The sequence below is a fragment of the Sorex fumeus genome, unplaced genomic scaffold (assembly GCF_029834395.1).
Source record: "Sorex fumeus unplaced genomic scaffold, SorFum_2.1 ptg000036l, whole genome shotgun sequence".
NCBI lineage: Eukaryota > Metazoa > Chordata > Mammalia > Eulipotyphla > Soricidae > Sorex > Sorex fumeus.
In genome coordinates, this window is record NW_026606093.1 from 17,444,031 (window position 1) to 17,460,660 (window position 16,630).

General features: G+C 40.8%; 1 protein-coding gene across 3 annotated transcripts in view; it reads left to right on the forward strand.

Annotated features, from left to right (window-relative positions):
• Positions 1–16,630, forward strand: part of MAP2K4 (mitogen-activated protein kinase kinase 4) — a 177,900-nt gene that overhangs the window by 68,977 nt on the left and 92,293 nt on the right. For all 3 annotated transcript variants that reach the window (XM_056117815.1, XM_056117816.1, XM_056117817.1), the window contains one exon: positions 15,947–16,121. In XM_056117815.1, coding sequence (XP_055973790.1) covers positions 15,947–16,121 — 175 coding nt within the window. The remainder of the gene's footprint in view (positions 1–15,946; positions 16,122–16,630) is intronic.

Genomic DNA, 16,630 nt, shown 5'->3' on the forward strand with positions numbered 1-16,630 from the left:
ATATTTACTAGAAGTTGATGAGGAGTTCCTATTATTTTTTATCTCCAACTTTCTTTTATCAAGTCCTGCTCCAACTCCTCCAAACAACAAAGTAGAAAATTTCATCACTCTAAACATTTGTTTTATTTCTTGGTGTTTGAGCACCCCCAGCAGTACCCAGTGCTGTCTGTCCGCTGTGTCTCCGTCCTTAGGCTCTGGGAGCCTCAGAGGACCAAACCTGGCTTGCGCACAAGCCCCATAATCTCTGTGCTGTCTCTCCAGTCGCAGAACTGAAATTTTAATTAAAAAAAAGTAACAATAGGAGAAAAGTATAAGAATCTTAGTTTTGAGGTTTGAGACTCATGGGTAGGTAGTAGCAATGTGAAATGTGTATAAGATTCAGAATAATCTGATTTTTTACATTAGTGCAGTGGCAAATGTGAAAGTAGAGGGAAGTTCAAAGTGTATATTTGAAGTAATTGTAGCTGTTCTTGTATCCCCTGAAGTCTCCCCAGCATATATGGGCATATTCTGAAATACATAAGAATTGAAACATTTTGATAATAAAGAATAGAACAGGGGAAGGTGGATTCCAGTATGGATGATGGAGCTCCATATGAAACCCTCCTCAGAAATGTAGTCGAAAACCTGTATACAAAATTGTGAACCTTGAAGTGAAAAACTGATGCAGTGTACAGAGAATAAGCAATATGCAAATTATATTTGTTACTGGTAAAAATATAGTTGGCAGGGTCTGTTGATCAGGACTTTTTCTTAGACTGGACGTGTTTTGATTTCAGCATGCTGAGGTGTGGAAGAGGCCTAAGTTCAATTTCAGGATTTTAAGAAAGTTTTCTAAGGGATAGTACTGAATGAAGTCTTCTGTTTCCTAAAAAGAATTAGCTACATAATGAGGAATAAAGTGGTTTTTTTTTTCTTCTCTGGGTGAGGGACCACCTGATTGTGCCCAGGCAGTGCTCCTGGTGAGCATTGGGGACCATATTGGGGCACCAGGGATCAAACACTGGTTGGCTGCATGCAAGACAAGTTCCCTACCCACTGTACTATTGCTTCGACTCCTTTAACATTTTTAAAATCTTATTTTTTGAAGTGAATTTTCTTACTTTTTATTCTTATTAAAAAATCATGCTTTTAATAAAGGGGCATGTGTGTATATCACTAATAAATAGTTTTGGTAGGTTTAATAGAAATAGAGATTATTCTCTGTGAATCACTTCAAACTATGAGGTGGATATTGTCATGATTCTTAAAATTTTAATTTTATTAAAGAACTGTGATTTATAAACTTATTGATAATTGAGTTCTAGACATGTAATGTTCTAGTACCAGCTCTTCCAGCGCAGGGTAGGTACAAGGAAAGCAACCTACCCATTGTACTATATCCGTTTTTGTTTTATTTTGAGGGATAGCACAGCGGTAGGGCGTTTGCCTTGCACGCAGCCAACATGGCCGACCCGAGTTCGATTCCTCCGCCCCTCTCGGAGAGCCCGGCAAGCTACTGAGAGTATCTCGCCCGCACGGCAGAGCCTGGCAAGCTCCCTGTGGCGTATTCGATATGCCAGACACAGTAACAACAAAGTCTCCAATGGAGACGTTACTGGGCCTGCTCGAGCAAATTGATGAACAACGAGAGGGCCTTTACTTACTTACTTACTTACTATTTTGAGGGAAGGGGATTGGGTCATGGATAACCTTTATAAAAATAGCTGAGGAATAACTCACTTTACTCAGTATATTTTCTGTCTAGTAAGAACATGAATTTGTGATGGTATAACTGTAGCATGTTTGTGGTTTTCATAACTATTTTCTTCTTTAAAGTGAGAAAATGAAATTCAGAGTAGGGATCGTGTTCTGTTCATTTATTTCTTCTAGCAGTTTCCTTAGTAGATGTGATTAGCTAATATTTAGATATAATTTATATATTTATTTGCAAAATTCATCTATTTAAACTATAATTGCAATTATTCAGAATTGTTCATCTGTCATCAAAAGTTTTGAAGCTTTTTTTTTATTGAATCACTGTGAGATGAAATTACAAAGCCTTCATGATAGAGTTTTGAGTTTCACTCATACAGTGCTCCAGCACCCATCGCTCCACCAGTGTACATTTCACACCACCAATATCCCACATATCCCTCCTGCCACCCTTCCTCACAAGCCTGCCCTATGACAGGCACTTTTCATCTCTGTCTCTGTCTCTGTCTCTGTCTGTCTGTCTGTCTGTCTGTCTGTATCTGTCTCTGTCTCTGTCTCTCTTTCTCTCTCCTTTTGGGCATTATGGTTTTAGTACAGATACTGAGAAGTCATCATGTTTAGTCCTTTGCCTACGTTCAGCATACATCTCCCAGCCAGAGGGATCCCTTCCAACAATCATTGTTATAATGTTCCCTTCTCTTTCTCAATTGCCCTCGCCCCCAACCCTTGAGGCAGGCTTCCAACCATGGATTGTTCAGCCTGGTGCTTGTTCTACTGTCCTTGGGTGTTATACTTGGGTCTCATTCTATGTTTTCAAATTTTTTTATATCCCATAAATGAGTGCAATCATTCTATGTCAGTCCTCCTTGTGACTTATTTCAGCATGATAGTCTCCATGTTCATCCATTTATAAGTGAATTTCATGGCTTCATTTTTGCTAATAGCTATATAATATTTCATTGTGTATACGTGCTATAGTTTCCTTAACCAGTCGTCTATTCTCAGCCACTAAGGTTGTTTCTAGTTCTAGCTATTGTGAACAGTGCTGCAATGAAAATACAAGTGCTAATGGCATTTCTGCTGTGTGTTTTTGCCCCCCAGGGGTATATTTCCAGAAGTGGTATTGCTGGGTCATATAGTAGCTCAATTTCCAGTGTTTTGAGGAATGCCATATTGTTTCCCCTAAAGGCTGCATTCCCACCAACAGTGAATAAGAATAAGAATCCCTTTTTCCCCTCATCTGCGCCAGCACTAGTTGCTCTTACTCTCTTTGATGTGTGTCAGTCTCTGTGGTATAAAGTGATATATCAGTGTTCTTTTGGTCTGCAAGTCTACATCATTAAGTATCTCCCTGATGATTAGTGATGTAGAGCATTTTTTCATGTGTCTTTTGGCCATTGGTATTTCTTCTTTGAGAAAGTTTCTGTTGATTTCTTCTCATATTTTATTGAGTTGGAGCTTTTTTTTTTTCATACAAATTTCTACCAGTGCCTTCTCTATCTTGGATATTAACCCCTTATCTGATGGGTATTGGGTAAATAGTTTTTCCCATTCAGTGGGCTGTCTCTGTTTCTTGGTCACCATTTCTTGTGAGGTGCAGAAGCTTCTTAGCTTAATGTGGTCCTATTTGTTTATCTTTGTTTCCACTTGTTTGGCCAGTGGTGTTTCATCCTTAAAGATGCCTTTAGCTTCAATGTCATAGAAGTTTCTGCCTATGTTTTCTCCATGTACCTACGGATTCAAGTCTGATATTGATGTCTTTAATCCATTTTTTTTTTTTTTGGCTTTTTGGGTCACACTTGGTGATGCTCAGGAGTCACTCCTGGCTCTGCACTCAGGAATTACCCCTGGTGGTGCTCAGGGGACTATATGGGATGCTGGGAATTGAACCTGGGTCAGCCCCATGCAAGGCAAATGCCCTACCTGCTGTACTATCACTCCAACCTCTCTTTAATCTATTTTGATCTGACTTTTGTGCTTGGTGTTAGAGTTTTGTGCTTGGAGGTCTGAGTCTGGTTTTTTTTTTTTTTTTTTTGCATGTAGCTGGCCAGTTTTCCCAGCAGCACTTACTGAGAAGGCTTTCCTTGCTCCACTTCATATTTCTTGTTCCTTTGTCAAAGATTAAATTATCATATATTGAGCGACTATGTCAGTATATTCATCTCTATTCCTTTGGTTTGTGGGTCTCTCTCTGTTCCAAGACAGTGCTATTTTAATTACTTCTGTTTTGTAGTACATTTTGAAATTGCAGAATGTGATGCCTTTCATCTTTTTTTCCCCCAGCAATTAAATGAATGCTGAACCAGTCCATCATATTCATATTCATATTCATACTCTTTTTTTCCAGTACTGCATTGAATAAACCACTTGGAGGTGTGTTGTTCTATATGAATTTCAGTAATGTTTTGTCTATTTCTTTGGAAAATATCATGGGTATTCTTAAAGGGACCATGTCGAATCTGTACAGTGCTTTGGAGTGTATTGCCGTTTTGACGAAGTTAATCCTTCTGATCCATGCATTTCCATTTACTCGTGTCCTCTTTCATTTCCTGAAGTAGTTTTTTGTAGTTTCATTGCACAGGTTCTTCACCTTTTTAGTTAAACTGATTTTGAGATACTTGATTTTCTGAGGCACAGTTGTGAACAAGATTGTTTTCTACTATCTTCTTTTTATTTGTATATAGGAAAGCCTTGGGCTTTTGCATATTGAATTTGTAAACTGCTACTTTACTGTACAATCCTCTTGTTTCTAGGAGCTTCTTGGTAGAGGCTTTAGGATTTTCTAGGTATAGTATCATGTCATCTGCAAATAGTGAGAGCTTATCTTCTTCCTTTCCTATCTGGATGCCATGACTATCTATTTCTTGCCTAGATGCTACTGCAAGTACTTTCAGTACTACATTGAATAGAAGTGGCAAGAGTGGGCATCCTTGTCTTGTCCCTGATCTTAGAAGGAAGGCTCCGTTGAGAATAATGCTTGACATGGGCTTGTGGTAGACAGCTTTGAGTCTTTCGAGGAAAGTTCCTTCAACTCCCATTTTGTTAAGAATTTTCTTCATAAATGGGTGCTTTATCTTGTCAAATACTTTCTCTGAATCTATTGACATGATCATATGATTTTTATCTTTTATTGATATGACGAATTATGTTGATAGACTTGCAAATGTTAAACATTCCTTACATCCCTGGGGTGAATCCCACTTGGTCATGGTGTAGATCTTTTAGATGAGTCATTGGATTCTATTTGCTAATATTTTGTTGAGGATCTTTGCATCCTTGTACATCAGATATATTGGCCTGTAATTTTCTTTTTTGTGGTGTCTCTGTCTGCTTTGGGTATCAGGGTGATTTGTGCTTCATAGAAACTTTGGGAGTGTTTCTGTTTCTTCAGTTTCCTGAAATAGCTTCAAAAGGACTGGCAAATGTTTGGAAGAGTTTTTAAATGTTTTTAAATGGATTCAGTATTGAATCCATCTAGATTTGGGCTTTTGTTTTGGGGATGACTTTTGATTACTATTTCAATTTCCTTTATAGTGATAGGTCATACCCGCGTATATGCCTGACTAGGAAAACCTGTAAAGGTGATTAGAGGCTGCCCCAAAAGCATCCATCCATCTTGGAGAGCCGGCAAGCTACTGAGAATATCCCGCCTGCATGGCAGAGCCTGACAAGCTACCCTTGGTGTACTCGATATGTCAAAAACAGTAACAATGAATGTTCCTCATTCCCCTGACCCTGAAGGAGCCCCCAATATGTCATTGGACTACACTTGCATGTGACAGGAACGAATGGAGATGTTACTAGGCCCGCTTGAGCGAATTGAAGAACAACAGAGTGATAGTGATAGTTTATTATCTTGAAGAACCAGCTCTAGATTTTATTGATCTGTCGTATTGTTTTTTGGACTTCCAGCTCATTGATATCTGCTCTAAATTTTATTATTTCCTTCCTTCGACCTGGTTTTGGTTCCTTTCATTGGTCATTTTCCAAGAGTGTAAGCCGTGAGGTAAAGTTGCTTATTTGCACTCATGCTTCCTTCCTGAGGAATGCTCGATGAGCTATAAATTTTCCTCTTTAACACTGTTTTTGCAGTGTCTCACAATTTCTGGTAACTCGTGTCTTCGTTCTTGTCTGTCCAGGGATTTTTTGATTTGCTCTTAAGTTCTTCTCCAGTGCGCTGGTTTTTCAGTAGTGCCCCAATACGGCAGCATTAAGAAAGATGAGCAAGGAGATGCTGATAAAATTGCAGTGCCAAACTAGGCTGCCAAAATGAAGGACTAAAATGACTGTCTGTATTTTCAACATACATATGCTGACATTGGAAACATCCATCAAGAGAGAATCTGATGGTGCAAGCGCAGAAGATCAAGTAGGGTATTATTGGTCTGACCAAGACAAGAAGACATTGATCACATCATGCAGTTTTGAACACTGGAAAAGAACTGTTCCTTTGAACATGCGACAGTAGAGGCATTGGTGGTGTTGGTGTCCTTGTCAACATAAACTTGGCATGAGTATTGATTCATTCGAATGCCTAACAACCCGAATTGGACAGTTACACTTGAATAGATGTGGCTCACTGCCAGCAGTTTCTGTCTTTGTTGTCTACACACCAATATTAACTACGATGAAGAAGAAATTAAGAAGTTCTACATGGAGCTGGAGAAGTTCTATAGAGGACTACACCTTCTACAGGATGATTGTCAGTGATTTTAATGCCAAGATAGGACCGAAAAGGTAGCCTGAAGAACTCCACATCGTGACCCATGGCCTAGAATGGAACAAACAGGTGAGAGAATGTCTGAGTTCATCATGTCGACCAAGACCATCCATGGTAACTTGCAGTTCCAGAAGACTGAATCTAAACGTTGGACATGGGAGTCTCCTGGTAGAAAGTTCCACAACAAAATTGACCACATCACATTCAGTTGTTGGTTTGGCCTGACCAATGTCACTGTTGTCCCAAAATTCGAAATGGGATCGGACCACCATCTCCTTTGTGTAAAATTCTACTTCACAGAGAAGGGAGAAAGGACTGCAAAGTTTAGAGAAGAGACTTCCTAGAACGACCACCAACTGGGAGCTCTTTGACACTATTGTGGCAATATGGGAAGATGCCGTTGTTGATGACATTGATGAGGAATATGATCGATTGGTTCAGCACCTCCATGACTGCTCAAGAGTGGGAAAGCCACAAAAAGATGCCTGTCTTTGGAAACTCTCGAGTTCATTTGCTAACAGGCAACCACAAGCTAACATCCAAGCTCGCAAAGCTGTGCAGAGAAGCGTTAAAGGAAGATCTCAGAGAGAAGAGCAGCAGTGTTGGCTGATGTGGCAGAAGCCGGGAAAAGTATTTGCAACACTCTCCTGTCCTTAACCAACTACAAGGCGAAGATGACTGCCCTCCAACATCCCGATGGATCTATCACATCTTCCAGAAAGGCAGTGGAGATTATCTACGACTTTTTCTCAGATCTCTTCGATAGCCATGTCCACCTGCCCACATACCAATTTCTGCAGGATAGATATGTCATTCCCAAAGTCCCTTTCGAAATCTGACGCGCCATTTTGTAGTTTAAGAAGCGAACAGCCCCGGGTTCAAACAAGGTCAGACCCAAACACCTGAAGAATCTGCCATCAGTACTCATCAATACATTGGCTTGGCTCTTCACACGCTACCTGTCTGAATGCAAGGTTCCATCCCAATGGAAAACCAGCAGGACCGTTCTACTGTACAAGAACGGAGACATCCATGACATGGGCAACTATAGCCCCATCTGCCTGTTGTCTGTCATTTACAAGCTGTTCACTTGAGTCATCCTGAATAGGATTGTCAGAACACTTGATGAAGGACAATCATGCGAGCAAGCCGAGTTCCGAAAAAGGATTGAGCACGATCGACCATATCCACACCGTGACCAAGCTCATTGATGTTTCAGGAGGGTTGAAGATGCCACTCTGTCTAATGTTCATCGATTTAAAGAAGGCCTTTGATTTTGTTGAGACTCTAGCAGTCATTGAAGCCCTAGCCAGACAGGGCGTAGGGCGTTTAAACTCAGTATACATCAGGATCGTCTGTGAGCTCTATATCGGATTCACCACCAGGATCTCACTATGCTACCAGTAATTGATCATCGACGTAAAGAGAGGGGTCCCGCAGGGTGATACCATTTCACTGAAACTCTTCAGGGCCACCCTTGAGAATGTCATGTGGCGACAGGAATGGTAAGAAATGGGAATGAAGTTAGAAGGTCGGCAACTATACCACCTCTGCTTTCCTGATGACATCATTCTAATAACACCAAACATTAGCCAAGCGGCACAGATGCTGGCTGACTTCAGCCGTGAATGTGGAAAGGTTGGACTGCAGCTGAATCTCACCAAGACAATGTTCATGAAAAATGAACGAGTCCCTGACATTCTATTTGCTCTCAATGGAATGAACATCTCTGAATGCAGCAGCTATGTGTACCTGGGTTAAGAAGTTAACATGAGGAACGAGTTGGCGCCAGAACTGTTCAGGAGGAAGAGAGCAGCGTGGAGTGCCTTCAAGAGCGTGGAAGAAGTTGTTAAGAGGATGAAGAACCTCCGGCCTCGGGCACATCTTTTTGACTCTACTGTTCTTCTGTGCTAACATGTGCCTCATACCTGGGCCCTATACCTGTGCTAACATGTGCCTCATACCTGGAAAACAGGACGAGAACGCTATTTGGGTATCCAAAGAGCAATCGAAAGAGCTATGCTTGGCATATCACGCTTCACTCAAGTAAGAGAAGGAGTCCAGATTTCTAACCTCCGTCTACGATCAAGAATCAGGGACGCTGTCTTGTTTGCCAAGGCATCGAAAATCACATGGTCCAGACACGTAAAGCGATTTAGAGATGACCACAGGACCAGAGCTGTTACCGGCTGGATTCCACGGGACGTCAAAAGGATGTGTGGCTGCCCACCTACGAGATGGTCAGACTTCTGTGTCGCTCTCTTCTGGAAGCTCTGTTTTATATGACACATATATATAAATGACATATATAACATACAGCACTGTCCTCCCGTTGTTCATCGATTTGCTCGAGTGGGCACCAATAACATCTCACAATAAATTGTGAGACTTGCTGTTACTGTTTTTGGCATATTGAATACATCACAGATAGCTTTCCAGGTTTTGCATAACATATATAAATGTCATATAATTATATTCAATCCCTTTCTTCCATTTCTCCCTTCAAATAATGTATGTGATAAAGCTTTGTTGAAATATAGGTGATAAAGCTGTGTTGAAATCTCCCACTAGTATCGTGTTGCTATCAGAGTCTTTCTTCAAGTCTCTTAGCAATTGTTTCAAGTATCTTCCTGTTCTCTCATTAGGTGCATATACATTTAGGAGTGTTAGTTCTCCCTAATTACAGATCCTTTGAGTCTTAAGAAATGAGCTTCATTGTCTCTTGTGACCTTCTACCATCTGTCATGTACGTGGGCTGATAGTATTATGGCCACTCCAACTTTTATAAATCAATTGTTTGCCTGTAGAGTTTTTTTTCCAGCCTTTGACTCTGAGTCTGTTTGCTCTGACTGTTCAGATGTGTTTCTTGCTGGCAGAGGAATGTTTTGTCCAGTTTTCGAATCCATCTTGCCACTCTGTGTCTTTTAATTGGTGCATTTAGCTCATTGACATTGAGAGATATTATTTTTATGGGGTGTTGTCCCATATTTCTGGAGGAATTTGGTGTGTTTGAGGGGCTTGTCGTGTCTTAAAGTAGCCGACTTAGTTTCCCCTGCAGTCATGGTTTTGAATCTGAATTGTTTGTCTGTGAACCTATGTATTGTTCTTTCAAGTGTGGATGAGAGTCTCGCTGGGTGGAGTAGTCTAGGTGAGGTGTTCATTTCATTGAGTATTTTCACCATATCCTCCTACGGTCTTTGACCCAGAGAGTTTCATCGAATAAGTCTGCTGTGGCGTTCCTTTATAATCAGTTTCCTCCTTTGATATTCCTGCTTTCAGAATTCTAACTCTGTCTATGGTTTTTGTCATCCTGATCAGGATGTGTCTTGGAGTATTTCTGTTTGGATATCTTCTAGCTGGTACCCTTTGGGCCTCCTGAATCTGGGTTCATGCACTCTTCAGCTCTGGAAACACCTCAGTAATGATGGCTTTGACAGTTGCTTCTTCATCAGGGTTTTCTTCCTGTCCCTCAGGGACTCCAGTGATTTTTATGTTATTCCTTGGCTTCATCTTGATTTTCTCTTGACATCTGTTGGTTACTTTGAGGCTCTTTTACATCTTCTGCTGTTGTGCAGAGATTCTCTCACCTTATGTTGGAGCTCACTGATTCTGTCCTCAGCAGTTTTTACTCTGATGTGAGACCTGGTACTGAGTTTTTCATTTACTTACCATGTTTTTCAGTTCTGTCATTTCTGCTTACATTTTCGTTTTTATTTTCCTCTTTTCTTTTATATCCTTTCATAGTTTATTGGAAATGTGTTCCATTGCTTCTTTGAACTCTTTATGCATCCTTAACAGCTCCATTTTAAATTCCCTGTTGGAGAAGTTACATAGCTCATTATTACTGTTTGGTTTATCTGGGCTAGCAACTTCACTCACTAAGGCTGGTGAGTTTCTGTGTTGCTTTAACATCCCGACCTTTGTGGTTTGGAATTGTTTCCTGGTTTCCTGTGTGGTGATGTTTGTTTAGGCCCCTGCAGTTGGGTTGTCTTTGTGTGTTCCTGTGATTTATGGAGAGATGAAGAGACGTGAGGCCTGGTTCACTGGTACTTCAAATATAAGACATAAATGAAGTGACTTTTGTGTGATCACCTGTCCATCCATGCAGTTTTGGGGTTAGGGATTTTAAAGAGCTGCCACAAGGGATTGATCTGGGGTGAACTCTGAGTGCCAACCCTTCCTTTGTGAATGGGGGTGTGGATTTCAGGCTGGGGGAGGAGGAAGAGTTTGCTGCCACCGATTTTGAAGATTTTTGTTAGCCCAAGAAGGCAATACATATCTCTAGCTGTTCACTTAAAAAGAAAAAAGAAGAAAAGAAAGATTCCTGAGAGGTAGTTCAATAAGTTGAATGCACACATGAGGCCCAAGTTTGATCCCCATAACCGTTTAGCAGGCTGTACAGTAAGCTAAACTACTAGTAGATTTAGTTCAGGATTCTAAAATTCCACCTTTTAAGTGATAATATAATTGTTATTCTGTGACTCTTGTATGGGAATGAAATTCTTTACTTGTTAAGGGTGTTAAGAGCAAGTGTGTAACAATGAAATCATGAGAACGACTCTTGCTTAGTCTGTGGGTTAGAAACTATATTCCAGGCCCATTCATACTCAGGGAATCTTACAAAATGATGGAACACTAGCACCAGCAAGCTGGAGATCATGGGGAACACTTTAATTAACCACGACCTTTAAATGACTTAATGTTTTAAAAATATTTCCAATTTACTGAGTATTTTATTTTTTTCAGCTGACATTTCAGTGGTGAGCTGCTGCTCTGTATTTCTCCAGAAATTAAACCAAGTAGTACGGATGGTATTTATTTTCCAATGTCTGTAGGAGCAGTAATCCTGAAACTTTTAGATGGTACTTTTTTTTTAAAGATTAAACTGTGAACAACATTTGCAGAGCTATCATGTTTGATTTTCAGTCATGCACTGTAGCACTGTCCTCCTGTTGTTCATCGATTTGCTCTAGCGGGCACCAGTAACGTCTCCATTATGAGACTTGTTGTTACTGTTTTTGGCATGTTGAATACGCCACAGGGAGCTTGCCAGGCTCTGCTGTGCAGGCAGGATACTCTCGGTAGCTTGCTGGCTCTCTGAGAGGGATGGAGGGATCGAACCCAGGTTGGCTGTGTGCAAGGCATACATCTACCTGCTGTGCTATTGCTTCACTCATACAATGATTAAGCACCCATCCCTCCACCAGTGCACATTTTCCACCACCAATGTTCTAGTATACCTCCCCCACCTCCTCGTTCCGCTCCTCCCTCCGACAGTTCCTCTACTTTCTCTCACTACTTATGGGCATTATGGTTTGCAATACAGATAAAGAGAGGCTATCATTTTTTGTCCTTTACTTACTTTCAGCACACATTTCCCATCCCGAGGGATCTCTTCAACCATCATTGACTTAGTGATTGCTTCTCCATCCCAGCTTCCTTCTCCCGAAGCTCACGAGACAGGCTTCCAACCATGGAGCAATCTTCCTGGCCCTTGTGTCATCTGTCCTTGGGTGTTAGACTCATATTATAATATTTTATATTCGACGAATGAGTGCAGTCATTCTATGTCTGTCCCTCTCTTTCTGATTCATTTCACTTAGCATGATACTCTTTCCATGACCATCCACAAACAAACAAACACTGTCTTCCCGTTGTTCATCGATTTGCTCGAGTGGGCCCAGTAATGTCTCCATTTTGAGACTTGTTACTGTTTGGCATATTGAATGTGTCACGGGTATTCAATTGCCAGGCTTTACCGTGCAGGCAAGATACTCTCGATAGCTTGCTGGGGTCTCCAAGAGGGGCGGAGGAATCGAACCCGGCTTGGCCGGGTTGGCTATGCATAAGGTAAATGCCCTACCGTTGTGCTACATATAAGCAAATTTCACGACTTCCATCTTTCCTAACAGCTGCATAGGATTTCATTGTGTAGATGTACCAAAGTTTCTTTAGCCAGTCGTCTGTTCTCGGGCATGCGATTGTTTCCTGTGCCAGTCTCTGGTGTTTGATGATATCTCATTGTTGTTTTAATTTGCATCTTTCTGATGATTAGCGATGTAGATCATTTTTTCATGTGCCTTTTGTCCATGTGTCTTTCTTGAGGAAGCTTCTGTTCATTTCTTCTCCCCATTTTTTGATGGTGTTGGAGTTTTTTCCTTGTACAGTTCTACTCGTGTCTTGTATATCCTGGATATTAAGCCCTTATCAGATGGGTATTGGGTAAATATTCTTTTCCATTCGATTGCCTCTCTCTGTTTTGGTCACTTTCTTTTGAGGTGCAAAAGCTCCTTAGTTTAATGTAGTCTCATTTGTTTTCCACTTCCTTGGTCAAGGTGTTTCATCCTTACAGATGCCTTTAACTTCAATGTCATGAAGGGTTCTGCCTACATTTTCCTCCATGTTCCTTATAGACTTAGGTCTGATATTGAGATCTTTAATCCACTTTGATCTGACTTTTGTGTCTGGCATTAGACAGAGATCTGAGTTCATTTCTCTGCAGGTAGCTGTCCAGTTTTCTCAGTTGTTGAAGAGGCTTTCCTTGTTCCACTTCACATTTCTTGCTCCTTTATCAAAGATTAAGTGATCGTATATTTGAGAATCTGTGACAGAATATTCAACTCTGTTCCATTAGTCTGTGGGTCTGTTTCTAATATATGGGACTTCTTTATGTTAGAATATTTCTTGACTTAATCTATTTTTTTTTTATAATTTATTTATTTATTGAATCACTGTGGGAAAAGTTACAGAGCTTTCGGGTTTAGGTCTCAGTCATGTAGATACCGAACACATTTCCCTTTACCAATACTCATTTTTAACCCCGAATCCCAATAGACCCCCACCTCCCACCCCTCCCAATTCTTGTGAGGCAGATGAGTTCTAGTTAATACTCTATCTACTTTGACTAGATAGATTATTTCGATAGAAGATGCACAATTATTGTTTAGAGTTTACGACCCCCCCCCCCCCCCAATCAGACATGCTGAAACAGCGTTGTGAAATGATTTGCTTTCTACAACTTGGTTTAAGAATAAAATGATGTCGCGCGGCCGCAATTGCGGCCGCGCGGTTTTGAATTTCTGCTATTTTACTTCTTGACCCTGGAAGAATTTCTATTAAAAGTTAGCTAGTTAAGAGATTGATTTCTGTGCCCTGGAGTCGTGGCCGTGCCGGAGAGCCGCTCGTGGGGGGCAGCTGGCGACCTCGGTGGGGCGTGGGGGACGGCCCACAAAGCCCCCCTTCCCATGAGGTCCCCGCCGCTCCCCCGAGCCCGGCTCAAACCCGCTTTCCACAAGGCTCCCGTGCGGCCGCCATCTTTCTTTCCAGAGACTTAATCTATTTCTTAGAAGATATACTTGAGAAAATTAGTCCCTGGATTCAGTGTACTTAAGTCTAATTTCTACCTTAAAATGTCAGTTTAGTTTTTAATGTTTATTTATGTATAACCTTTTATGCCATTTACTCCTGGAATTTTTAATGACTCTGAACACTAAAATATAAACAGTATTGGAAAAAGTATTTAGGAAACAAAAAGCACTGTGTCAGTGAAAACTGATACTATGACAGTATTGTGATTTCAGAATTTGACTATTCTCTGCCTTGTAGGCATGCCTGTATCCCAGCCAGAGACATGCACTCAAACTCTCTCCCTGCCAGAGAAGCCGGGTTCTCTCTGAAACATCTCTCTCTCTCTCTCTTGCTCTCCTTTCCTCTCCCTCTCCCTCCCCTCATACTTCTCTAAGCAAATTTATCTAAATTAAACTCTTTTCTTCATTAAAGAAAGAAAAGTAAAACCTTTTTCTGTTGGGGGGAGGGCCACGCTCCTGGCAGGGCTCTGGGGGGTGTTGGATTGAGCCCAGGCAGCACTGCAGGGCAGCCTCCTTACTTTCTCTACCCTCATTCCTGGACTTTTAAGAAGAATTTTTAACATTTGAACATTTTTTGAGCAATAGCACAGCAGTAGGGCGTTTGCCTTGCACGCAGCCAATATGGCCGACCCGAGTTCGATTCCTCCACCCCTCTCGGAGAGCTTGGCAAGCTACCCATGACGTACTCGATATGCCAAACACAGTAACAAGTCTCACGATGGAGACGTTACTGGGCCCACTCGAGCAAATCGATGAATAATGGGAGGACTGTGGACTGTGGAATCACAAAACCATATTTTTAAAAACACAATGAAATAAAGCAGATATTAATATGAAATTACAAAAAAGGTTGATATTATAATCTTTTTCTCTAGATATATTACTTTCTTTAGCTTTATATAATTTGTTTCTACTACATTAGGATATTGATGAGAAAGAGACAGACAGAGACAGGAAGATGAATTTCAGTTTTCATTGTGTTTGCTTTATTGCAATTTTAGAATTTAATATTTTGGTACTTAGCTTGGAAGTTTAAGATAGTCTTTACTTTGTAAGTATCTGGAATGATTTCCTCATTTGTCCATGGAGCAACCTTTCACTCCATTAAGTTATTTACCAAAGAAGGATTGAAAGTTCAAATTTGAATAGCATGTTACAGTTTTCCTCTTACAGCTAAACTGTATTGGGGCCCACAGTGGTTTCGAGCATTTGACTTGCATGCAGTGGACTTGGGTTTGATCCAGCCATCCCCTACAGTCCCCTGAGCACTGCCAGGAGTTATCCCTTAGCATCTTGCTGTCTTTTCATGTATTTCCCCACCTTCGCTTGGCATTAACACTAGCAGGGCAGTATACTAAGGCATTTTGTGTACTTTGCTTGAATCGCCTGAGGATTTATAAAAATACTGTTTTCTCCTAGATATTCTGATATTCTTACTCCTCGATATTCTGATGTTTAGTTGTTGTAGGATGTTACAAAGGCTTTGGTATTTAAAAAGTCTCCACAGGAGATTCTAATGTATAACAAGTAAATGAAGCTTATGAACAAAGTTTATGAAAGCTGAACTGTTTGAGGACCCTGCAGGTAATAGGATAGAACTTTGGGAATTGAGTTTTACAGTCCTTTTGGGAATTGAGTTGTACATTTGATAATACAGAATCACAGAGTTTGAAAAGGATCTTATATTTGAAGTGAAAAATATAATTCTGGTCTGCCAAATTAGTTCTTTTCAGTAGATGGCAATTTGGTCTTATAAATCGTGTTGAAACTTTATTAATAGGTTTTTTTTGTTTTGTTTTATTTTGTTGTTGTTGTTTTTGGTCATTGTTAGTTGTGCTCAGGGGTTACTTCTCTCAGATTAAGAATCACTCCTGCATTGCTTAGAGGACCTTATAAATTGAATTGGGATCTTCATGTACGAGACAGCTGCCTTATCCCCTGTATTATTTCTCCAATCACAGAAACTGTATTGGTTATTTAAACTTAAGTCTTTTTTTAATGAATTCAACACATAAAACTAAGATGTTGCAAACAGAAATATTTCAAAAATGTAATTTGGCATTCGTAGCATTCGAGAAAACATGTTTCCTCATGAATAATGAAAAGAAAAAGCGTTAAGTCCTATTTAAAAATGTGGAAAAATTGCTTCCTAATATTTTTGCAGAGAGAGACTGAGAACACACAGCATTGAGTCATCAGGAAAACTGAAGATCTCCCCAGAGCAGCACTGGGACTTTACTGCAGAGGATCTGAAGGACCTCGGAGAGATTGGACGAGGAGCTTACGGTTCTGTCAACAAAATGGTCCACAAGCCAAGTGGGCAAATAATGGCAGTCAAAGTAGGTCATGCCCATAATTACTCTTACTAGTTGTACTGTATTCTTTTTTAAGGGTGTTTAAAAATTGTTCTTCCGGATTCTTTGTATAGTAGTTTTCCCTCTGGAGAGAACTGAGTATATGGAAAGTTCACTGCACTTTCTGTGTGACGCATTGGCATTTTAAACTGGAGGCACTTGCCCTGCCAAGGTGTATTCAGGTTGAGTACTGCTCCCTGGGGGCAGGGAAGTGCTGCACTGAGCCAGGGGGGTGGGGCAGGAGGTAGCACAGTGGGATGGGTAGGGCTCGCTGGCTGGGGATGGTCAGTCTGCCTGAGCTTCCTGGAACACGCGCCTGCTGTGGGCACTAGCCTCTCCCTGACTCTGCCCGACCAGCTTGGTTTCTGCCTTGGTTACTCCATCTCCACTTAGCACTTCCCTGTTCCCTGGTTTAAAGTTGTATTTAGATGATACCTTGCAATAATGCTGTCCTATTCTGTCATTATTGTGTGTGCTTAATAATTACTATGTTC